The 26,635-nt window shown below is 37.8% G+C and overlaps 2 protein-coding genes across 3 annotated transcripts in view; both read right to left on the bottom strand.

Annotated features, from left to right (window-relative positions):
* Window positions 1-24,621, bottom strand: part of mmd (monocyte to macrophage differentiation-associated) — a 41,440-nt gene extending 16,819 nt beyond the window's left edge. Inside the window, exon 1 of one of the 2 annotated variants that reach the window (XM_017708107.2) lies at window positions 24,556-24,621. In XM_017708107.2, the coding sequence (XP_017563596.2) occupies window positions 24,556-24,563 (8 nt within the window). In that variant the 5' untranslated portion in view covers window positions 24,564-24,621. Of the gene's footprint in view, window positions 1-88; window positions 447-24,555 lie in introns of those variants that run through there. The other variant, XM_017708106.2, reaches the window with a different exon arrangement.
* A 186-nt stretch (window positions 24,622-24,807) lies between these two features.
* On the bottom strand, window positions 24,808-25,142 carry LOC119263704 (small integral membrane protein 36-like). Its single transcript, XM_037540126.1, has one exon. The coding sequence runs from the start codon at window positions 25,131-25,133 to the stop codon at window positions 24,831-24,833; it is 303 nt and encodes a 100-aa protein (XP_037396023.1). The 5' UTR covers window positions 25,134-25,142; the 3' UTR covers window positions 24,808-24,830.
* Between the last annotated feature and the right edge of the window lie 1,493 nt (window positions 25,143-26,635).

Raw genomic sequence — 26,635 nt, 5'->3', positions numbered from 1 at the left:
CGGAATTAGCCGGATTCACAGCTTTGGTTAAATGAAAAATAACAATTTCTAGTATTTCTAGACATGTGCACGTTGTTATCTGACTCACCTTTGGAAACTGTTTACCCTCTTCATCTTAAAAGGTCACCGAATTGGCATAAAAAGGGAAAAAAACTCGGCGGGAGGAAGGCAAGCTGTATGGCTAAACTACACTAAAGGAAGGGGAAACGATTCCCGTGTCGAGCTACATTAACTCCTCATGAGACTTTGTGCTAAAATCCAACCACCGCATTCATTTGTCCAAAAGGCACGGCTTACAAAACGCCTCAACAACACCATAGCTGACTTCCAGCTCAAACAGAAACCCACAGGAAAACTCAGAGACTCATCCCCATCTCTCTAAAACTGGCGCTACAACAGCAGCACCAGGAAGACCATTGAACGTCCTGACCCTAAAAACACGATTCACAGCCTTGAGGTTGTATATTATAATATTCATCGATTCCTCCCTGATTGACAGGGGCGTCAGCCAATCACAGGCCCGTCAGAAAGCTGAACGGGGCAAAGTTGACCAATGGCGCTCTGAGGGTTTCACCGTTACTGTCGTCATAACTACGGGCGGCACCGAGAATGAGGCGAGCTACTGCACCAGTTTTATTGGTTTATTAGCCGACGTTCATGCAAGTGTGCGTTAGTGCTGTCACGCAAAAGAAGGCTGATATCATCTTCCACCGTGTCCTTCTGCATCATGATTACTGAAGACAATATCTGAGACCAAATGTCTGTTTATGATCTGGTTTTACAGACTTGGGTTAAAGCCAAGCCAACGTTAATGGTGGTTTACATTCACCAGTGAATGTCTTTTAGGCTTTAGGGTTAATCTGCATGGGAAACCAAAAATCATAATCTGTAGCTTTTAGGCTCAAGTCATGCTCTACTATTAATAAGTGGGTTAATGTGGAGTCCTTAATAGGCAAACTCACAGATTTCTCCACATTTCTGTAAAATTAAAGAGCTAAAATGTAAACATCCATCCATCCATCCATCCATCCATCCATCCATTTTCTAAGCCGCTTCTCCGTCAGGGTCGCGGGAAAATGTAAACACACATACAGAAATCTGACATATGGTCCTATATGTCCATATATCATAAAGGGTGAGGCATATATTTTAAAATACATGTAAATATGTGTTGTGTACATACACATATGTGTCAAATAATGGACATGTATGCATTACATATGGTTCTATAAATTTGTCTGATAGGTGAGTGAAGACATCCCAGTACAGTTATAACTGTTACTTTAATCTGTCTGCTTTTTCATTTTAAATTCGATGTGCCAGAGAGCAATTTTTCATTCATGTCATGTTTCAATTATTTTATTTCACCTCTTACAATGTGCACATTTATAGAGTATATATATACATATATACATATATATATATATATATATATATATATATATATATATATATATATATATATATATATATATATATATATATATCCATCCATCCATCCATCCATCCATTTTCTAAGCCGCTTCTCCGTCAGGGTTGCGGGGGGGAGCTGGAGCCTATCCCAGCAGTCTTCGGGCGGAAGGCAGGATACACCCTGGACAGGTCGCCAGTCCATCGCAGGGCAGACACACAGACACAGACAGTCACTCCCACACTCACACCTAGGGACAATTTAGCACACCCAATTGGCCTGACTGCATGTCTTTGGACTGTGGGAGGAAACCAGAGAACCCGGTTTCCTCTGGGTGGGTGGGTTATATATATATATATATATATATATATATATATATGTTGATATATTATAGAAAAACTCAAGCACATGTAGATTCACTGCTCACTTTGGTTAGTTACTAAAATGGCTATGTTCATGTTGTAGCCATCATCACTCCTGGTTCCTATCAGCACTACTGTAAATAAAATCTGAGTTTATACGTTTCTCTACAATGTGCTGTTTCATGTCAAGCTACTCTAAATGATGGAATCGTGCCGACAATGCATAAGGACAGACTACCTGGGTCAAATGTCAACCTGCAGGAGACACCTAAGCCACCTGTCAGCTCTTATATCCTACCTGGAATCTTTGTACCTCTGTCTGCCTGCTGTAAGAGGAAACAGCTACAAGGAAAGGTATTCAAAAGAGCTCAGCATGAAGTAAACACTCACACACGCACTAAATGGCTAGGCACCTAACAATGAAACAGTGCAGATGATTACAGGGCTTTTGTGCTTTCGCGCTTCCAGTGTTATTACGTAAGGCCACAGGAAACAAATCCATTAGGATCTTCCTTATGTAAGGCTTTTAGGGGAAATTTGAGGGTTTCCTATCTCAGAAAAGCAATGCCTCTCTCTCCCTCCCTCTCTCTCTCTCTCTCAGATGAACATTTTTATGCTTCACCTTCTCAGGTAATGTACAAGGCCTTTGTTTTGGCCTTTAGACAGCCTAGAGTAAAATTCTAAGAGCATGATGCCATGAGTAATACTGTCACTTCTGCTAAACAGCCATATTATGAAGTATAATCTGTGCATTAATCTTAATAGTATATGATTTTGGCAGTTTAGCATGCAAAATATTAACAAACAGCAGCGTTTGTACTAGTGTTTGTGGTTAAGAGATTGCCATCCCAACATACATCATGTATACTACTTTGGTAATGAAATATCATATAGACTACTTTGGTAATGAAATATCATATAGACTACTTTGGTAATGAAATATCATATAGACTACTTTGGCAGTGAAATATCATATAGGCTACTTTGGTAATGAAATATCATATAGACTACTTTGGTAATGAAATATCATATAGGCTACTTTGGTAATGAAATATCATATAGACTACTTTGGTAATGAAATATCATATAGACTACTTTGGCAGTGAAATATCATATAGGCTACTTTGGTAATGAAATATCATATAGACTACTTTGGTAATGAAATATCATATAGACTACTTTGGCAGTGAAATATCATATAGACTACTTTGGTAATGAAATATCATATAGACTACTTTGGCAGTGAAATATCATATAGGCTACTTTGGCAGTGAAATATATAGACTACTTTGGTAATGAAATATCATATAGACTACTTTGGTAATGAAATATCATATAGACTACTTTGGCAGTGAAATATCATATAGGCTACTTTGGTAATGAAATATCATATAGACTACTTTGGTAATGAAATATCATATAGACTACTTTGGTAATGAAATATCATATAGGCTACTTTGGTAATGAAATATCATATAGACTACTTTGGTAATGAAATATCATATAGGCTACTTTGGCAGTGAAATATCATATAGACTACTTTGGTAATGAAATATCATATAGGCTACTTTGGTAATGAAATATCATATAGACTACTTTGGTAATGAAATATCATATAGACTACTTTGGCAGTGAAATATCATATAGGCTACTTTGGTAATGAAATATCATATAAGCTACTTTGGCAGTGAAATATCATATAGACTACTTTGGCAGTGAAATATCATATAGGCTACTTTGGTAATGAAATATCATATAGGCTACTTTAGTAATGAAATATCATATAGACTACTTTGGTAATGAAATATCATATAGGCTACTTTGGCAGTGAAATATCATATAGACTACTTTGGTAATGAAATATCATATAGACTACTTTGGCAGTGAAATATCATATAGACTACTTTGGTAATGAAATATCATATAGACTACTTTGGTAATGAAATATCATATAGGCTACTTTGGCAGTGAAATATCATATAGGCTACTTTGGTAATGAAATATCATATAGACTACTTTGGTAATGAAATATCATATAGACTACTTTGGTAATGAAATATCATATAGGCTACTTTGGCAGTGAAATATCATATAGACTACTTTGGTAATGAAATATCATATAGGCTACTTTGGTAATGAAATATCATATAGACTACTTTGGTAATGAAATATCATATAGGCTACTTTGGTAATGAAATATCATATAGACTACTTTGGCAGTGAAATATCATATAGACTACTTTGGTAATGAAATATCATATAGACTACTTTGGTAATGAAATATCATATAGGCTACTTTGGCAGTGAAATATCATATAGGCTACTTTGGTAATGAAATATCATATAGACTACTTTGGTAATGAAATATCATATAGACTACTTTGGTAATGAAATATCATATAGGCTACTTTGGCAGTGAAATATCATATAGACTACTTTGGTAATGAAATATCATATAGGCTACTTTGGTAATGAAATATCATATAGACTACTTTGGTAATGAAATATCATATAGGCTACTTTGGCAGTGAAATATCATGCTCATAGCTTTAAGCTGTATTAATGAAACACTTTTATTCAAAATTTTATTCTAAGTGATTTTTTGATATTCTGATCATTTCTATTGCTCCGTTCATCATGAAATATTCTCATAATGTAAAGAGAGAAGATGGCATAATAAAAATGTGGTGCAACTGCCTAACCATATGTTCACTTTAGCAGGTGACAGAGCGACGTTTGATCAGTCATTTCCAATGGGAATGCAAAAAAAAAAAAAAAAAAAATTGTAAACTTTTATGCAAATTAAGTACTATATAGTGAATCACTTGAACCAATCATAGACATCAGATTCTGAGGTCCTCAGCATCTACTCTGAAATTTTGTTCCTACCAACATTTCATTCCTACTGCCAATAGTGTCACACATAAACAGCGATACATAGTAGATATTGTTGACATTTTCTTGCCAGAAACTGTACAGTGTACATGCCCACGTGATACCTAAAGCGGCCTTGAACGCACCCACAAGGGACAAACTTGGTCCTCTCTCTCCTCCCATCAGTCAGGGTGATGTTGAATTGGAAATGAATGTTCTCCTCCAAGCATGTTATAGTGTCCAGTGATGTTGTGTTAGCAGCAGTTTGCCAAGATGTAAGTCACTTTGGATAAAAGTGTCTGCTAAATGTAATGTAATGTAATGTAATGTAATGTAATGCAGTGGTCAGCTTCACATGGAAGCACATGCTAGCTTTCACCCTCCCAGCTTGGCAGCGTTGTGTGAAAGGAGAAGACCTGGATAACACGTGGAATTGTTCATGACTAAATTGAGAAGGAAATTTTTGTCAAATAAATAAATAAATATGGATATGAAAATGACGAAATGCCTAACAAATGCCAACAGCTCACACTTTTGAATGAATGAAAAAGAGTCGGAGAGAGAGATATGAGGAGTGGACAGCAATCTTTTCTAGTATAAAAACTTTTCTAGGGCAAAAAACAAAAAGAGCAATGATGCCTTTTCATGTAATTAATCGACAAATGACCCAATGTGCTTTTTAACTAAAGCAAAAAGGATATCTTTGTTTCTCCACTTCTCCTGAACAGAATTACTTAATGCAGTGTAGTATAAGGGGATTGATCTCCATGAACTGCCATGACTCCAGCTGCCATTGTCTGTGGTTTAAAGGGTTGCCAGGTCAGTGGATTATGTGCAGAATGCAATGCATTGTCCATGATGAAAAGGAGCTACAGCATTATAAAAAAAGCCAGGGACAATGGTAAGGCAATCCACACAAAAGTGTTTGAGTCCGTGCTGTAGAACATGGCCTGACTGGTCTGCCATGAGTTTTGTATCTCTCACGTTTGTAACTCAAAGCTTCCTTTGAAGGGTGAATAGAGTTCATTTCAAATGGATGACCTTCTGGTGAACCAGGAAACTAGTCATGAACGAAAAAGTGTTATCACTGAAGTTTGCTGCAGTTCTATGGGTTAAAATCACTTGTCATATTAATCAATTCAAGTATTTTTACCAGATATGACAGCTAATAAACTGTAAGGGGTAATTATTTAGAGTAATGTTTTGTCAAGTTATCCTGTAAAGAACATACAAGGTTTTGTTACAAAGCAGTAAATGTTACTATGTGTTACTATAACTTTGTTCTTCATGTTAAGAAGCTTTCTCTGTTTAACATTCTGGACACACCTTAAATGTAATTACAACACAAGTTCAGAAATCAATCTTTTAGTAGTGTCCAGCAATATTGGTCCTATGAGAAAATTTCAGAGATTTTAACCATTTTTATGAAAATTCTGGTGCACTTTTAAATTAAAAACATGGCAATAGCTGTAGAATTTGTAGTTCATCGAGTTCAAAAACTATGCAAATACAAGTCATGTCCAGCAATTGTACTATTTTATAAGTGTTTTAACTTATTTGTGAAAAAACCTATTGCTGACTATACTAAGGTCAGAAGATCAGTGTGTTCAATAAGTGGCTTCCTAAGTATTGAGGTGCTTGGGCCCTGATGATTGCCAATTGTCGTGTAAATTGTAGACTCTCTGTATGAAAGCTCACTGTACGAAAGCTATTCAGCGAAGAACTATGCAAAAATGACTGCTCATGAAACATGACTCTCTTTTCATGTTATCTTAATTCTGTTTTGGCAATAAAAATGTAATCCTATATATCTGCGGGTTGAATGCATATTTATCATGAACTCCAGTGGTGCTGTGTTTGGCAGAGCTTGCATCTATGTTTCTTACAGATCCTCACTACTGACCTGAAACCTTTTCTGCAAGAAAATTTATTTTATATCATTAAAAACATTGTTTTAAAACTTGAAACGAGTTTAGAACAAACTAATTAACAATTGCTTTTGTGCCAACTGTACATTTAATTTGTGACTTCTTTCCCCCCCTGAATCCAATGCTCAACCCATGCATGCTTTTGTCCCCTAACTGCTGTGCCACCATTGTAGACGGATGAATCCTTGGCAGGCCTGTTTCTCAGGCTTAACCCCTGCATATCTATGGCCTAGACAGCAGAACGGTGCCAGACACACATTAGCTGTACTGTGGCTCTTTGGACGCTGTAAGAGTTTGGACTCATTACAGCGTCGACCAAAATTGCAAGCAGAAACTGCAGCCAAGCTTCGAGCAGCCAAGGAAAAAAAAGAAGAGTTCATCGCTGCAGCAGGTACAAGAAGGTCAAAAGTTGCTGCTGCATTAGGCTAAGCCGATGAGAAGAAGACTTATCCTCTTCTTCCTCTTTCTTCTCCTCTGTGCGTCTGTGAGTTTGCACATGCAACAGTCTGACCCCATTTCTACAGACCGAGATCAGACAGACGTGAAGCATCACTACAGCATCCAGTTGCATCATCAGGCCTGATTTGCTCAATGTGGTTTATGGAAATTGTCCCATCAGGATGTTTTTAGCCCTCAGTTGCTTTTGTCGCAGGTGATAACAAAGGCATGTTGTAATTTAACATGGTTTATTTCACGTTTGTATCGCACTGAAACAAATCCTGTTCAAAGTGTAAATTGTAAACAAACCACTTTTGTGTCTGTAGAAGAGGAAATGATCTGAATTTAATGAAAAGTTGCAGAGTTCACTTCCTAATAGAAAAACAATGCTTTACATAGTGTATCAGCCACGTTGTAGTGTTGTTTGAACTGTCTACAATCAATCTTTTAGCTGTTCAGTAGACAAGGTGGGTGCTACTGGGAGGGGGGGTCAGCAACTGGTTAAGAATGGCCATGACCACCTGGCCCCCCTTAATGCTTTTGAAAAACAGCAAGGACACCTGCTACAGAGATCTACTGCAGATTTCTTGCCCTGTATGTTACTTGTTGTTTTCTGTTGCATGCACTGTGTGATAATAGCACTTAGCTAACTGGGAAGGCTTTAGCCAAACTTGAGTAGAACAATCATTTAAAGCTTTCTCACTTTTCACTAAACCTAGACTCATAAGTGTCAAATTACGTACAATTGATAGTGTCAAATTACATTGTTTTTATAATGTAGATGTTTATGACATATAGTTATTGCTCTACGTAACAAATAAGAATGATGTACCTTATTGTCCTGTAAAATTTAAGCTAATGTTATTGTTCTGGCATGAGAAACAACACTGCTGTGCGATCAAGCTGGCGTTTTAAAGCCCTTTTGTAAATGTATGGATGCAACCAAACTGTGTCTGCCCTTCGGGGATAGTTTAAGGTTATAACCATTAAAGCTGCACTATGTAAGTTTTGGGGATTTTGGACCTCTCTGGTGGAAAAGTGTAATTACACACAACATGTGAAAGAACATTTTGTAATTCCGGATCGCTTCCCTGAGTGGATAAATCTGATGACTGTGAGCGCATTGAAAGTATACTCAAAGAGAAGTCAGTCAAAACTTGCTAAAGGATGCGTCATCTGAGAATGTGAGTGAATGATCTACGATTGTCACATCTTCATCAGTATAAAGTTGACTTTGAGATCTAAACATTGAGCTGGATCTTCTTTTTGAGCCTGTGTGTGTGAAATTAATACAGAACGATATATGATGTGGTCTGAAAAACTGAAATCTGACCTGACGACTCTGACTATGAAATGCTATACAAGGTGATCATACACCATATTTAGTTTTAGAATCGTTTTTATTTGGCTAAAGTTTGATATATAAAGCTTGGACAGTAAGCGCAGTGGCTTATCCTAGAGCATGTTTATTTCCTACTGCTCCAGGCAGAGCTGGTTGTTTTTGTGTTCAGGCAGTGGAGATACACAGTATGTACTAGTGGAATGTACTGCAGTGCTGGTAACTGATGGTTAATGGAGGCCCTGAGGGATCAAGTGTACCAGTGTTTTTCCTTCTCAGTAATTGGCTTAAGGTGGCAGGTTAATTAGTGCAGAGACTGTGCACTCCCTCAGATTACAAACAACACAGCCATGGTGAAACTGCCTGCATGGCATTTGAAAGAGAAAGAAAGAATATTTAATTTAATCTACTTTTTATAATTGAATCTGCATGTGACAGCATTAAATATTGTTTAAAATTAATAACACACTCCAAATATTCTGGGGACAACTGTAGATTATGCACTCCAATTTTAGATTGAATGGAAATTTTGGCATGATTTAGTAAGGCTTTTCCAACAGTTGCTATTAACAAACGTATCTGGGGGCGGAGCATGGATAGGACAATTAAGGGTGACTGAGTGATGCCAAAAGGATAAGACTGGCTGCATGCGTAGAGACTGTCAAGTGTGTTTGGACAAAAATAAATGTACAGGACAAAACATCTTACTAATTTTAGTACATGTTTTATATCACTACCACTGCTTTACAGAGTGTGGGATTTTCCCTGCTCTAACACACGTTTGCTGTGTTGCAGTTCAATGCTAAACACTAATTCTGACTTGTAGTGTGTAGTAATTGTACACGAATCCACCAAGCATATTTAGAATCATTCATTTTCAGTAGGTTGGTGATGAACAGTACTGTGCCATAATGCAACACAAAGCAGCAGGTGAAGTGTAAAAGTGCGTAATAGCTAGCTAACAGGGCCGAGCTAGACGTAAATGCACGCATAGTAAAAAAAAGCAGCAATCGTCTATAATTGAGTCTTGGAGGGCCGCAATCCTGCAGAGTTCGGTGATTTTCCTGCTATTATTGAAAACGTTTTTATGTTGACACCTGCACCAAGAGAAATCCCTGGTCCATCTGGTTCTGGGGAAAAATAAAGATTCTCATTCTGATTTAAAAAATGTGATGAAAAATGAATTAATTTGGTGGCATTTCATTTTAATAAATTGGCACCTTAATATGATTATGTTGTTATAGCAACATCACTTAATTACTACAAATCAAGGGGGCAAAGTACAGGGAAGTCTGATACTCCTAATTAATCAGAATAGACTTCTCTAATTAAGAATTTTTAACCTCCACTGAGTAAAAACATTACTACGTGTAGTAATAGTAATAGTAAAATCTAAAATATACTCCCCCCCAGCCATGTCAGAAAGGGACATGTAATATGATATGAATACACCTGCAGTAGGTTATATCGTTTGTTAACTGCTGACTTAGGGCTGATGAAATTCCAGCATTGACCCTGATTCCGATTCCAAGTTATGGGACCTGAGTCTGCACTATAATTGTCTCGGTTCTCGATTTCGCGAAATCGAGACCTAAGCCCCTGTCACACACGTTGTTGCAGAAATTTAATGAAAAGCAAGCTGTACTTGATTTGCTGGGTGAGACCAAAGCAGCAATTTACCTCCACAAGACCGATTACAATTCCCACAGAAAGTAACAGGAGGGTTGAGAAGTGTGGAAATCTGCCCTGCAAGGAATGAAATGTGAAGCTGTGAATTTGACACGCAGTTATAATTATAAAAATAATTAGAATAATATTATCTAAAAATTTGATCATTATAATATTACATAATAATAATCATTATAGTATAATATAATTATATATTATTTAATTCTGAGGAGCAAATGGAAGTATCTTGGAATATTTGGAAAACTAGCTAGCTGGCTTATAATTAACATGGATGTGTGTTGTTGGCTAATGTACTTTGCTTTACTTGATGACGAACTTGCTTTATTGATGTTGGCTATGCACTAGCCTTAACTAGTAAAATGATCTTGCTAGCTAGGTAGCCATTAGGCTGATGGCTTCATTAACCATATAGTTCTTGAAAACATTGAGTAAGCCCAATGCTTTGTATGTGGAGCTCCATGAACGCTATATGTTCTCTGTGTGTCAAAAGTGTTGTGTACATTTGAAGCATGTCCTGCTGTAATTAATGCATTTATTGTAGAAAATACTCTGGCATTTGTTAACTCTTCTGTGGTGCTGTTGATTTGCTTACTCAGTGGATCCACCGCATTATTGTTTGTTTTTTTTTTTTTTTTTAATCAATACAGTCATAACAGTTTATGTAAAAATCCCAGACGTCTAAAATATCAGTGTTGTCAGTGTTGGCTTCTTCTTCAACAGCTGTAGCCAGTCCGTGTTGTCCTCCCTCACACACACACACACACACCTATACAAACACATACACACACAGACATACGCACTCTAACAGCAGACCATGTAGGAGGAGAGCAGAGTGAAGGGACACAGCAACCCCACAATTTCATCCCCTGCGGGTTCACCCCCACACCACATCTAATGTGAAAATGTGACACTGTACACATTTTATTATTTGATATGTTCTTATTTGTTCTTTTATTATTTTATATGTTCTATAATTCTCAGGTTTGTTTTTTTGTGCAGTAAATTGGTCTCTATCAATATCCCTCTCTCTCCTACGTCCTTGTGTCCTGCAGTTGCTGTTTTTGGCTTCATTCAGACCTGGCAGATGACCGTCCCTTATATGTCATAATCTTACTCTCTGGTTTAATTTAATGGAAGTGGGCGACACAGAAGGGGAATTAAGCCTTTACGTTTCTGCGTATCACTATTTTCATTTCACAAATGGAGCTTAACATCAGTAAGCCTACACACACGCGCACACACAGTTCCGTGTTCATTCCTTCCTACAGGCCTTATGTGCTAAGCTATTTCTGTCGGCCTGGGGCTTCTGCATGTGTGTGTAAGCTGTACAGACTAAGTGACAATAATAAGATGTAATGTCTTGTAAAGGCTTTTCAAAATCTTAACGGTGTTAGTTTCAGTTTCTGGTTAGTTTTTTTTTGTAACTGGGTGTGTCTGAAAGAATTGCCCTACATACAAGTTACACTGCACTGAATTTACTTGATTCAAACATATACATAATTTTAAAATGAATAAAATATATTACATTGACACAGATTTTCCTTTCAGTTTACTTAGTTATGGTAATAACTATATAAATATATACCAAATTCTCAAAATGTTGGAATAATAGAAGTAACAGATTTGTCATAGAATATGAGTAATAGTTTAACACAATATTTGATGTTTAACCTATGAATTTAATGTATTTATTTTTTTGTAAATATATAATCATTTCAAATCTGATGCCTGCAACACATCCTAAAAAAGTTGGGGCTAGGAGCAAGTTTACCATTGTGTTACATCACTTTTCCTTTTAACAACACTTAATAAACATTTGGAGACTGAAGATGCAAACTGATCCAGTTTTGAAAGAAACCAGAACTAGAATTTGTTGCTATTTGTCAGGTAAACAAATTCTCAATTGTCCAATCGTACACAGCCTTTGTTATTGTATTGCTGTCAAGCTTAATAATGCACCACCTGTTTTCAATAGGTGACAGTTCTGGACAGGGAGGTCAGTCTAGCGCAGAAAGTGGTTTGGTGTTGTCATGTTAAAATGTGCATGGGTGTCCCAGAAAAAAACACGTGTTGCTCTAAAATGTGTTGGTGGTACTTTCACAGATGTACAGGTTGCCCACTAAAACTATAAAACTACCCTATAACATAGAAGACCCAGTCTTCTGAACTTTACACTGGTAACAATCTGGTGATTTTTTTCTTCTTTGGCTCAGAGAACATGACGTCCATTATTTCCATAAACAATCCGAACAACTTTATGCTGATGCATTTTTGGCAAATTGGCAAACCTTGATGATGATTGACTCACCTGTTCAAGATGTGTTTTGAACATTTCACAATGTTCCTAATCTTAAATTGCCTTTGTCTCAACATTTTTGAATGTGTTGCAGGCATCAATTTCATAATGACTGTATGCTTACAAAAATAATGAAGTTGATAAGATAAAATGTTTGTATACACAAAGTCAATTCCAAACAAGCTGGAATAGTGTATATATAGGGTGATTCAAAAAGATTCATCCGATTTCAGAGGGCCATATTTTCACAACAACGAGGCGTCCAGAAACCAATCACACACCAAGAGAGGGGGTCATAGAGTTTCTGACTGTCACTGGAAGATGTCTCCCTTCAGTCTGCGAGGAGATGGCGATCCCTGAGCAGAAAGTGTTGCAATGACAGCGAACCTCTAACAGCTCAGAGCATTAGTTGTTAGTTCCACAACACTGGATGATCTCCAAAATTGCATTGAAAGAGCCATGAGTACAGTGACACCCAGCATACTCAATTGAGTATGGTATGAGGCCATATTGAGCACTTGTAACATAATACATTTTATGCTCACTTAAACCATTTAGAATTTACTGCATTGTTCTGTAATGATTTACAAGTGAAATTTATCATTTTGTATGAATGAATCTTTTTGACCCAGTACATACACCTATTTAGAGAGAGAGAGAGAGAGAGAGAGAGAGAGAGAAAGAGAGAGAGAGAAAGACACACACACACACACACACACACACACACACACACACACACACAGACACCCAAATTGTAACCGGTCAACTAAACATTACCTTATGGACCCTGTATGTGGGGCTAGACATACATTTCTTACTCATAACTATATTAGTTCTCTGAATAATGTACACGGTTGAATACTAATAAATAATAAGCCATCACTTTAAAGAGTTAATTCATTGTATGATTAGTAGAAACCAGCATAAAATGTCTTCTCACCTCCTCATTGCACCAGGGTTGGCTCTATGTCCAACAGCTTCTGCAACGCCAAGGCAAAAGGTACACACACACACACACACACACACACATACACACACGCACACACACACACACACACACACACACACACATACACACACGCACACACACACACACACACACACACACACACACACACACACACACACACACACACACAGACACCCAAATTGTAACCGGTCAACTAAACATTACCTTATGGACCCTGTATGTGGGGCTAGACATACATTTCTTACTCATAACTATATTAGTTCTCTGAATAATGTACACGGTTGAATACTAATGAATAATAAGCCATCACTTTAAAGAGTTAATTCATTGTATGATTAGTAGAAACCAGCATAAAATGTCTTCTCACCTCCTCATTGCACCAGGGTTGGCTCTATGTCCAACAGCTTCTGCAACGCCAAGGCAAAAGGTACACACACACACACACACACACACATACACACACGCACACACACACACACACACACACACACACACACACATACACACACGCACACACACACACACACACACACACACACACACACACACACACACACACACACACACACACACACACACACACACACACACACACCTATACACACACACACACACACACACACACACAGAGTTTCCATTTTGAATGCCCTCTTCACCAGTCAGGATCATTTTACCACTACAATGCTATCGGAAAACTGAGCTCGGTGAATGCTGGGAGTTCCCCACGGCTCTTGGGTTCTCTCAATACACACACACACACACACAAACACAGACGCAGTGACCCCACAGTGACTCTCTCTGAAACAGTACACCAGAGAGGAGACGGAGACAACACATGGCCAGACAATTCGCCTCCACACAAAAGATCCAGCACTTTCTCTGCTTCTGTGTGTGTGCGTATGTGTGTGTGTGTTTGTGTGTGTGTGTGTGTGTGTGTGCACATATATGTCTGTAGATTTGTTGTAAAATAAATAGCTCAGATTATTCTGAAATGAGTTTCATGTGAACCTGAACATGAAACATATTTCCATAGATCAAATACAGTTTCTTAATTTCATTATCAATGTCCACTGGACATGAACGATCTACTGTGGGTAGGCCATCCAAGTGAAAGGTTAACAAGAAATGCTTAATAGTATGTCTTTAGAAAAATGAGATGGTGGCCTTGGGACATCTCTCACTAGGACAACAGTAATTGAATAGACCTGACTTCTGGAAGCTTTTTAAATGGATGATGGCTTTGAATAAAGCTCTGCAGTTTTGAGTAAAGCTGGTTAGCTCAGTTTGGCCCTGTGCTGGACACAGCATTAACATATGGACCCTGAAATTCAGCTTAGCCTCCATGTCTGGCAGGAAATCATTTCGAGCAGGATAATCTGTGGACCATCACAGAACAGCTGTGCTAATAACTCTGCTGGAAATGGAAATCATACACCACGCACACTACAGTATAAAAGTTAAGAACACCTACAAAAACCTACAAAGTCGTATGTCATTTTGCATCATGCATGGGGCGGTCGTGGGCTGGAGGTTAGGGTATCAGCCTCATGATACCAGTTCGATCCCCAGAGCCGACAGCACATGACTGAGGTGTCCTTGAGCAAAACACCTAACCCCCAACTGCTCCCCGGGCGCTGAGGATTGGGCTGCCCACCGCTCTGGGCAAGTGTGCTCACTGCCCCCCTAGTTTGTGTGTACTCACTAGTGTGTATGTGGTGTTTCACTTCACAGATGGGTTAAATGCGGAGGTGAAATTTCCCCATTGTGGGACTAACAAGGGTCACTTAATCTTAATCATCTCCATACAAAAAATTAATGTTTGTTTTTTTTTTTTTTTCTAAATCGCTGGTATCACGCTCTGTGGTCACTAAGAAGTCAAAGTAAAAATATTGCTACATCCATGCTTCAAGCAAGCTAAAACTCTTGCGCATTGAACTAACATCACATGAGTCAGGCCAGTCAAAGCCTACATATAATAATATAACAACACCAGCTACACGAACAGCTTCAACTCATCACTCAGAAGTGCGTCACATGTTCATTACATGAGTGGCCACTCGTAATACAAAGGGTTTTCACTTAGAAAACCAACATAACATCTCAAACTTTCTGTTCTGTCTGGGACTAGTAGTGTGTATAGCTCTCTAGCAGTTTAGCGTGGTTTGGTGTTTTAAGGGTTTCTTTTCTAATAGGACACAAACAAAAAATTTGCCTTACTTCAAATGTAGCTAGTCAGCCAAGACAAGAGGTTTACTACTGTAATTTTGCACTGGAGCTTTGAGGCTAATGTAGCTAACAAGTGCGCGACATCTCAAAAATACATCAACGTAATACTATAAGACCCTTTCTCGTTACACAATGTGCATCACAGTATAGATTTTTCTGTGGTTTGATAAATTAGAACAGACAATGTTTTACATAGTGTGCTACAGTAAATCCAAGTAGGGCACTTTGAATCATGTAGTAGGTCAGCATTCTTTAAGTACTGGTGATATCTGCTCAGAAATATCAGATTTATCAGGATAGTATAATAACATAACCTCATTTATCATCATATTAATAAATATCACCACACTGCTCATCTCTAACCTCACCAAACTGCACAGAGGAAACTGCAGGTGTGAATCATCGCACACTTGTCTCAAACCATGATGTGAAGTAAGTTCAGATAGACTTGTTTACATGGTTTATGACACTGTATAACATACTGTTCTCTATAAAAATGGACAAAATGGGATGAGATGAAATGGAATGCAAGTAAATATCATATAATTAAATATCTGCATTCAGTTCAAGTTACAACTTGTAATGGTAGTATTTAGCAGTTATCTCAAGTATTTAGCAGTTCCTTTTAGGAAAATACTTTTGGAATACTTGTCCATTACATAAAAAGCATGCGTCTTTAAAAGAAACACCATCATTGTTTGTTTATTAACTATTTTAAAATCAGGACAGGTGTAGTAAACACACTTGTTAGACAGACATCAAAGAGGAACTCAACACTTGGTTTCTGTGCAAATGCTGAAGCTCCTGCTAAAGCCTGAGTAGACTGATAAATCAGTGTGATGAGCCTGTTATATTAATCTCAGTGTTGCTAAACTCTTCTGAGAGACAATGGAACTGAACAGTCAGCTTAGAAGTGGACATGTTTCCGCATGATAGGCTGAAAATCAGATGCAGGTAGCTATATAGTGGATTGAGAGAGCAGCTGTGGACTGAAGTAGACCAGTTAAGAGAGAAAAAATAGTGTTGAGAATTTTGCAACTTCAGATAATAAAACATTAACAGAGGAATCAAACAAAAAAAAACTGCCTTATCATTTACAGTAAAGAATGGTATAAATTGCGTAGAGCATAGTTTTTCTGTACACCTCATAAGGATATAGTCTAAATGTATTCTAAATGTATTATGAGTACATTTAAAGCAATGTATTCAGTATTCTTTCACTATCTCTATTTAAGTGTTTTGCACAACACTGTGAACTACACGGGAAGAAGAACTACAAGCAGGAAAAGAGGGAATTTGATTTCTTTAACTAGAATTACAATGAATGTAAATTTGTGCACGTAGTTTTGATGGCATGGCCACACTCAGACATATGCACTTATACTTTGAGTAGGAATGCAAGTGTTTGATTAGCACTTTACACCTCCACGTGGAGCACTTCTTATCAACACAGCATGCCAAATATTGACCCAGCTCTCAGCGTCACTCAACCTTTGAAACAATGCGTTTGATCAACACTATTACAACAGTCTGCACTGATAGAGTTTATGTTACTTGAGATGAGATATCACTCTTTCTAATGCTTTTGACAGGTCATCAGAGACTCTACACTTTCTTTTTTATAGTCAATGAATGTGCTGTAACGAGACTTTCTCCATCTATAAATGATTCTGTGGTATGAATTTAGTCTCTCAGAATGAATGATGGGACTACATTAATAGAAAAATAGTCCATTTCCCATCCCATATTAAAAAAATGCAAACCTAATTTTTAGAGGTTTTTTTTTTTTTTTTTAACTGACAAAGGTACAAACAAATGACTTTTGGCTGATGGATTGTATTTCATAAATATCAAATTTTTAATTTGACATTTCACAGTAAGAAGGTGAATTGGTAACAGGTGAGGGTATCATGATTGGGTATAAAAAGAGGATCAACCAAAGGCTCAGCAAAGGCAAAGCAAAGATGGGTCATAGTTTACTACTTTGTGCCAAACTTCGTTGTTAAACAGTTCAAAAAGAACATTTCTCAATACAAGATTGCAAAGAATGGTCAGATGAGTTCAGCTTGTTTTTGGAAAAATGAGTTCTCTGTGCCAAAGACAAATGGGACCATCCTGATTTTCATTAGGGCAAGGTACATAAGCCAACTTCTGTCATGGGTGACTTGCACATGTATGAAAGTACCATTGATACAGAAGCATATATTGGGATTTTAAAGATTCATAATCTGCCATAAATAAAATGTTTTTTCCTGGGATGCCCCTGTTTGTTTCAACAAAATAGAGCCAGGCCTCAGAGTGCCTGTGTGTGACTGGCCTGCCTGAAGCCCATACCTGTCAACTATTGAAATTGTAAGGCATATCATGAAAAGGAGAACCTTTTCCACCAATTCCACCTGCAAAACTGCAACAACTAGTATCCTCAGTTCTCAAATGACTGAAAGGTGTCATTAAAAGGAAAGGTGATGTAACACAGTGGTAAACATGCCTTTGTCCCAGCTTGTTTTGAGTGTGTAGCAAGCATCAAAATCAAAATTTGTTTGTATTGATAAAATACAATGAACCTTTCTTTGTACTTTTCTTTGTACTATTCAGTATTGACAGAGACTTCAATGCAAACTGGCTGAGCTATTCTTAGCTTATAGAAGTGTGTAACGAAACTTTCAAATTTCGCCAAGTTGTGTCCATCTCCCGGCAACCATATGGGTAGTGTTTCTCCATAAAATCCTGTTTTCTGCCTGGGTCTTCAGGCTTCTGAATATCTAGTTCATGATTCCTCTGATTGTATCCATCCATCTTGTTCCTGGTCATCCTTTTCCTCTTTTACCTTCAACTCCTCCAAGCACAATGGTCTTTTCTAAATAACTTGTTCTTCTTAGAAGTCCAAAGTAAGGGAGATTTATTTTGGTTACCTGGGCTTTGAGTGAGAGGTGAGGTTGATTTGATCAAGGATCCATCCATTTGTTTTCTTTGTTGTCCAAGGTTCTCTCAAAAGTCTTTGCCAACACCAAAGTTCAAAGGCATCTATATTTCTCTAGTCACGCTTGTTTATTGTAGCGCTTTCACATCCATAGAGAGCCACAGAAAAGACCTGTCTCTACAGTTCTTTGTTTGAAGAGACAAACCGTTGCATTTAAGATCTTTTCAACCACCTTTGTTCTTGTTCTGCTGAGCGCCAATCTGTTTCGTATTTCTTCAGTGCTGGATCCTCTGTTGTTAATAATTGATCCAATAGAAAAAGCAGTCCACCATTTCCACATCTTCTCAATCACTGGTAAAGTTAGCAGTCTTTCATGTCGTCATAACCTTAGTCTTCTTCATATTGAGCTGAGGTCTCACCACATCACTCTGTTCTTTTACCTTCTTTATAAGGACCTTCAAGTCTTCCAGTTATTTCTGGCTATGAGTTTTGTATCATCTGCATATTGAAGGTTATTAATATTTCTTCCATCAGTCCCAAATTCTCAATCATCTTCATCTATTCCTGCTTCTGTGAATGTATGTTTTGTATAGAGGTTGAACAGGTTCGATAATAGTATGCGGCCTTGTCTAACTCCTTTGCCAATGTGGAATCAGTCTGTTTCCATATTAGAATGATAAGATGCTCTGGTATTTCAATTTTCCTAAGGACATTCCATTATTTTACATAGTCCAAGTAGTCAAAGGCTTTGCTGCAGTCAATAAAATACTTGTTGACTTCTTTCTTGAACTCCATGGCTTTTTCAATGATCCAGTGTACACCCAAAATAATATCTCTTGTTCCTCTGCCTTTTCTGCTTGCCTGCCCAACAGTTCTCTTTCATTGTTTTAAAAATGTATTCCAAACATTGAAGTACATTAATCAAAATAAATGGAATAATGGAAGCACTTCAAAATTTCCTAGAAAAGAATCTTATTGTATTAGCAAGATTCTTATTATTTCTTTGTCCTGAAAAGTTACCATTTTAGAGATATAAGGTTTTGCTGCACCAGCTACGATATAGGATGAGCAATTATAGGCACATCATATGTTTATTTATCTTTCATTCCATGATCTATATATTGTAATTCTTCTTTACTTTGGCTGTTGTTTAAACTGATAAATGCATTGTGTCCTGCTTCTTGTCCTAGTATTATGCCTACATTAGTGTACTGAATGAACAGTAGGCTATTCAACATTAGGAGTTCAGCTCAGCGCGCTTCATAGTTTCAGTTCGTGTTTGTTTGTTTACACCAGAATCCCCTGCTGTTCGATCCTGGCAACAACAGCAAGGGGTTTAGGTGTTTTATTGGCAGGGAAAGCAAAACATTTCTCTAACCTGGAATCACTGAATATACTCAGCAACCAATCCAGTCAGTGTGGACCAGTGATTCCCAATCCTGATCCTGGAGCAGCCCTTCCCAGGGGTGTCGCCAGAACCTTTTCAAAGGGGTGGCCGGGTTAGGCCCAGCAATTTTATTGGGGTGGGAAAAAAGGTGTGAGGCAACATTATGAGAGAATAATATTTGTCAGGGTAACAATCTACTCTACTGTAGCATTAGCAGGAACATATACTCAGCACTGGATTCACCTCTGATGAAATCTAGCCTGCATCATTAAATATGAACTCAGCCATAAAAAGTATTTAGCTTACATAACAAATGAGGCATTATTACATGTTAATAAATGTTAGTAGTTACTATTTTTGATAGTTACCTGAACTTACCGTTGTTTATGTAAAGTAGATCACAGAGCAGCACTGCTGAAGTGCATATTATTAGCATGGTTATAATTATTTTATGCTGAACAAAATAATAGCAACATAATATTAACCATATACTGTGTGTTAAAATACATTTTCGCTATGAAAAATTGATAGTCTTTTTTTTAGTCTTTTTCCATTCTGTTATGTGAAAAATATTGTACGTTTGGTTCCCTGTACTGTGCTGAACGTCATTAAAATCTACAGTAATCCACACAGAGCATACATTGATTAATGAGTGCAGCATCAGATCATAACTGATTGATAACTTCGCTGATGACAGATTCAGAAGGTGGCAATGGCCACCCACTGGCTACACCCCTGGCCCGTTCCTGTGTATATGAGTATTTTCTGTACTTAAACATATCTGATCCAACTTACTGTCTAATTCGTAAGCCCTCCCTGAGTAGAAGTGGTCATGTTAGAGAAGGGAAAACACTAAAATGTGGGAATGTGAGATGAGCTTTCAGAATTGTAGAACTGCAGCTGGAAACCAGTAAAGAATAACAATAAAAGACCAGGAAACAGCATTTTCAGGATAGTATATATCAGGAGTATTGGACTTAAAGCTCAAAAGGTCCAGTTACATTAAATTTTATACTTACAAAGTGCTGGAAAAGTATTATTAACATATTAACATAAGCCAATGGTGACAACGGTTACCATTAAATGCTTAACCATTAACGATTATCAAATAGTGAAATTAATATTTTGATGAATTGCTTTATTTTGTATGTACTTTTATAAACTAGTGCACATTTTAATCTTGCTAAACCCCTGGCTGTGGTAAAAAAAAAAAAAGTTAAAAAATCTCAAAACTTTTGTGGCACAACCCAGTACACAGTACAATGGAAAAAATGATGCAACCTCATAAACATAATACAAATTCAGAAAACACTATCAGCATGACTATGCTTAGACTACATGACACAATTGCACTGCATTCTCAGAAAACATGCGCAACTTCAGAAATGCTGCAAAGCCAGTCACAACACAGCGGAAGTGACTCACAACTCTGAAAATTCTGAAAGGAGAGGGAATATCTGTGATGGAAAATCCCTGACAGAATCATTGACCACACATACTTGCATTACAGTGAATTCATGGTTAATGTGGCTGGTTAGCTAGTGACCTAACACATCATAGCCATACTATGGTAGTTATCAGTTATATCTGGTATTGTTATGAAATTTTACAGTAAATTCTCATTACGATACAATAATATTAGTCATCTGTTCAAATAAAAGTCAAAAATACAATTAATTTAAATTTAATAAAGGCTAAAACTCTGAACAGATGCAGATCCGTTTGAAATGGGGAGAAAAAAAATTGATACTCTCTTCATTTGTTTTTAAGCATTCTGCTTTCTCTGCTTTTCACTTTCTCTTCTGATATCTAGCTGACAATGAGCTGCCTTCAGCTGAAGACACTAAAATGTAGGAATACGGGAAGTGTTAAGGGAGCTGCAGCACCTCCTTCTTTCAGAATTGTAGAACTGCAACTGGAAACCGGTAAGGAGTAGCAATAAAAGACCTGAAAAAAGTATTTTAAGTATAATAGATATCAGGAGTATTCAACTAAAAACTCAGAAAGTTGCAGTTATTTCAATTTTCATGCTTCGAAAGATTTGGATAAAAAAAAAATAGATAAGTGAATAGCGACAATGGTTACCTTTAAATGCTGGTTACCTTTAAATGCTTTACATCAATTAAATAAACTGTTAATGATTAGCACCGTCAATTAAACATGACACATACAACTTATTATGATAAGCTGTTTCTTTTTGAATGTACTTTTATAATCTAGTAGATCTTCAACTGAGTTGTTTGCATAATCACATCAGATTGGATAAACAACACAGTACTACTAGAGACTCAATCCTTGGTGTAACAGGTGTAACAGGATGCGAGTAGGGAGATGGCACTGAGTAAATGGGAATAAATGCCTGGTTTCCCTAAACAAGCTGGGTTTTGTGGATGCAACAGAACAAACTGACTGTCCTTTCATTCATCTTCAACCTGTCTTCTATCATGTCTATCATTTTTAAACAAGCTACAATGTGTCTAACACAAAAAACAGAGATTGAGTGCGAAGAGTAACAGCAGATAACCTTGTGACAGTTAGGGCTCTTTTAGACACCAGCGTCTCAGAAAACTTATTTGCTTATATCGCCTAACGGAGATGGTACGACCAACAAAGGATAAAATACTGTGGAAAGTATGTTATAATCGTCTGGTACATACTGTACCTGTGTACTCTTCTTTTGAATACTAAAATAACTGAGAATGGTGTGCTGCGTCATTTCCCAGATATTAGCTCATCATAAATACCTTATTGACAATCTAAACTCATGAATCTACAAGATAAAACTAGCTGGCTAGTTTTATATCAGAAAAATGAGCTGGAGCAGGACAAAATAGCACAAACTGCCAAGACAGAAAACTGTGCTATTATCCCGTTAATTTACTTTTACTGCAGGAACAGCAGTCAGATAAGGCCAACTGAATGGGCCTGATGCAGCTGATGAAATAATAGTATTACCCGTAATGTTTCAGGTGCTATGCTTAGGTTTGTCAGTAGAAGAGTCAATGCTGATTGACTGATAAACATTGTTTGTACCTTGTTCTGTTCTGTACAGGTCTACCCATTCTTGGAGTGACAGATAGATCAAATTGTTTTAAAGGAGGGAGGATTGTAGTGGGACCAGAAGGCTCTCAGGTGTGATTGTGTGAGGTAGGGTCAGGTAGGAGGGCCCCTTTGTAGAATTTTGCTCAGGGAGGTCAGGACCAGCTCTGAGAGTGATCAGTAATGAATTCTTCAAACCAAACCTAACTGAAGAAAACTCTTGTAATCCCGGGAAGATATGACTGGCGTACAACTTCTGAAGTTGACTGGCCAAACAGGCATTACAGAGTTCCCCAATGACAAACAGCAGATGATTGCCATCTTCGCTTGTGTTAAAGAATCTCTACTGGTACAGGAGCCATGCTGATTTGATCAAGTGTTGAGTTTGGTGCTCTGAAATACTTTGCTGGGTTTGTAACCGTGTCTGGTGAATATGGAACATGAAAACAATGTGCCATGAATTTTATTTCTAATGGTACTTTTCAGCAGGACTCTCTCTACTCAAAACGCTTTACACAAATATATCAGTCCTGTGGAGTCAACCAATCCTGACCGCTAGCCTAGCCACTGAGATATACGCTAATAAATACCACTGAGCTAGCTCAGCTAGCTAGCAACTCTTACCTCATCGCCAAACTGTAAAGAAAACAGCGAGTCTGTCTTCATTCAGTGCAATGTGGAAGTCAGAGACAAATTTATTACAGTTTCAGCCAGAGAAAAGATATTAGACTGAGGTAAGACATGCAGGCAGTTACTTCACTAACTTTAGCTTTTAGCTTGTTAGCCTCCTCATCTCGTTCAACAAAACGTTTCTGTCATCTGAGCGATCCATTTGCTCCACTGTAATGCTGATTTGAAGACAGTTACTGCAGAATAACTGTAATAAGATATTAAATTTCCTTGCAGTAACATTAGTGATCTGCCTTCTTTCTGCATTCACCAGCTAGCAAAAGAGCAAAAACATGTAGGCTAGTCCATTTAACCTCAGGAACCAATAGTTAATCTTAGACCTCTTGTTCTTCTATTTAGAAAACCTTTCTGGAGAAAAATGTATTTAAGATGGGTCCTTAAAACCACTGTTGTACCTTTGAGGGTACATTTACATTATTTGCGCCTTGTTGAATGAAAAATGCAATGCACAGAACCTTTATTTCTATACCTGCTTGTACCTATGCTCTATAAATGCATTTTCACAAAATATGTTTTATCCCAAAACTTTAGCTCAAAACTATCATTAAATAAGCAATTTGTATAGATTTCAACTCTTCAGACGTCTGGTTCCTATTACCTCAGCTGTGCACAATTCTGATTCCCCTTTTAATGTGTTGACTTGCAAATTGACAATGAAGTCATATGCAAAATGAGATGTTCATAAATGGGAACAAAGTGACGTTTAAGCTTTCTGGATAGTTAACGTATCAATTGGTCGGTGTGTTAATCTCTGTGTGATAAATAGAACCTTTCATGATTTTTAATGCTTGATTAGAACATGAACCTTGCAGAATGATGGAGGCTAAGTAAGCCTAGGTGTCCCTGTGCTATCACGTGAAATCCTGCTTTATGAAATCTCAGAGCCAAGAGAGGAGGACACTGATCACACCCACCCACACACACACACACACACACACACACACACACACAGAGCTCAAATAAACATAAAAACAAAACAGACTTACCGTTTCATCTGCAGATCCAGTCCCAGCTTCTTCAGCCCAGCACAAAGATGTAAGAATAAAATTTTGTAAGATAAAAGTGGGTAAAATGTTTATACGGTAAATTATGTACACATTTGTCCAGTCTTATTCCCTCTTGCTGGCCAGAAGAGAAGACCTATTATCTCCCACATTTAAACAGGTCCTATGTACAGGTTAGTCCAGTTTGTGGTCAGACTAGCTCAGTTTTTCTCCCGCATTAAAAAAAGTCTTATGTACAGGTTAGTCCACTCCTGTGGTCAGACGAGTGTAGTTTTTTTCTCCCTCTGCTCTCCCCCTGCTGATTCATATGTGGTGACCGTTTTGTTCTGGTCCCAGCGGGTGGCAGGGGACCCCTGCATGACCACCAGGCGGATGGGTGTTTGTGTGGCGCTGGGCTGGGGGTCCGGTGCATACTCCTTGGTGGGGTCTTTTCCCTGGCAGTCGTAGAGGATGCAGGAGATGAGGAAGACCAGCAGCAAGATCACGTAACTCGCAATCAGGATGATCAGGTTCAGAGTGACCGGGTCGATCTCCACATCGTCTACCTGAAAGCCCATCATGGTGCCGGCCGGGTGGTGAGGGGCCCGAGGGGGGCCCAGATACTGTAGACAAATGTACTCTATATTCAGTAGAACTGGAGAGAACCTCACTGACAGAACAGAGTGAGATAAATGATAGAGCTCAAATCTCTCTATAAATCTGTCTCTCTCCCTCTCTGACTCTGTCCATCTGTCTGTCTCGCTCTCTCTCTCTCTTTTGTCCTCTTTCTTTCTGTCTCACTCTATCTGTCCGTCTGCATTTCTGTCTGTATGTTTTTCTCTCCCCCACTGTCTCTCACTCTATCTGTCTATCTGTCTTTCAGTCAGTCTGATTGTTTGTCTTTTTCTCTCTCCCTGCTCTCACTCTCTTTATTTATTCTTCTGCCTTTCTGCTTCTCTTTGTCTATTTGTGTCCATCTATCTTTAAGTCTGTTTGTCTCTATATCTCTCTCATTCACTTTTTATGTCTATCTGTCTCTCTGTCTCTGCCTATGTCGCTCTCTCTCTCCTTCTCTCTCTCTCTCTCTCTCTCTCTCTCTGTCCCACACTTTTTAATATCTATCTAAATATCTCAACTGGCTGCACTCCACTTTGTTGCTCTATCTCTATCTATGTCTATGTCTTACTCTCCTTCTCTCTCTCTCTCTCTCTCTCTCTCTCTCTCTCTCTGGCTTTGTGGTAAAAAATACTTTAATCCCCCCGCTGCTTTAACCTTGACTTCATTCAGCCAATGAACATACACCTCATAAGCTGCTCTCTTTCACTTTTGCCAGCAGATCCATATGCTAAAATACTGACTAAATTACTGAGCACCAGTCTAAAGAACATTTTCTACTGTATAATACACAAAACACACACACACACACACACACACACACACACACACACACACACACAATCACACACACTCATACATGTGTGCTGTAGATTAGGGAGGAAGGATAAGAAGACAATGGCGTCATCACACAGTAAGCCAATAACGTTCACTGTTCTTGATGGAGTGGCCTACGCACCAATCCATTGCCAGTAGCGCTCATGGGAATGCTGTAGAAGATGCATTTGGCTTCAGTTATACATATAGAAAAAGGTTTACACATGATTTGCTTGATTAAAAGGGAATTCCAGCAATTATTAGAATAATTAATTCTGCATCAATTCTAGGAATGTAACCAAAGTCATTAGTTTGATGTGAAATGGTGCTGTGGAGAAATTTACCAACTGATTGCTTTAAAGTGGTGGTGATAGAACCCAGGGGTCGCAATGTCTACAGTGAACATATAGATATTTGATTTACCATCCAAAGCAACCAGTAAACCTACACATATCCTCTAGGTTTGCATATGTGATGTTGATAATAATAAAACAATAGGAATTTAGATAAAAACATTTTATTTACTTTCTAAAATGACCAGTGAATCTACACAGGAGTTTTTATATGTAATGTTAATAAAGTTCAAAAATGGTAAAAATATTGTGTCCTTCCATTATCAAAAGTGTTTTAGGCTGTGAAATTAATGCAAAAC

Source organism: Pygocentrus nattereri, chromosome 1, assembly GCF_015220715.1.
Source record: "Pygocentrus nattereri isolate fPygNat1 chromosome 1, fPygNat1.pri, whole genome shotgun sequence".
Lineage (NCBI taxonomy): Eukaryota > Metazoa > Chordata > Actinopteri > Characiformes > Serrasalmidae > Pygocentrus > Pygocentrus nattereri.
Note: the sequence above shows the minus strand (reverse complement) of the source record. Positions and strands in the feature narration are given on the sequence as shown.

Bases quoted from the DNA above. Each gene is read 5' to 3' on its own strand.
- LOC119263704 (XM_037540126.1), bottom strand. From the start codon at position 25,133: ATGATGGGCTTTCAGGTAGACGATGTGGAGATCGACCCGGTCACTCTG.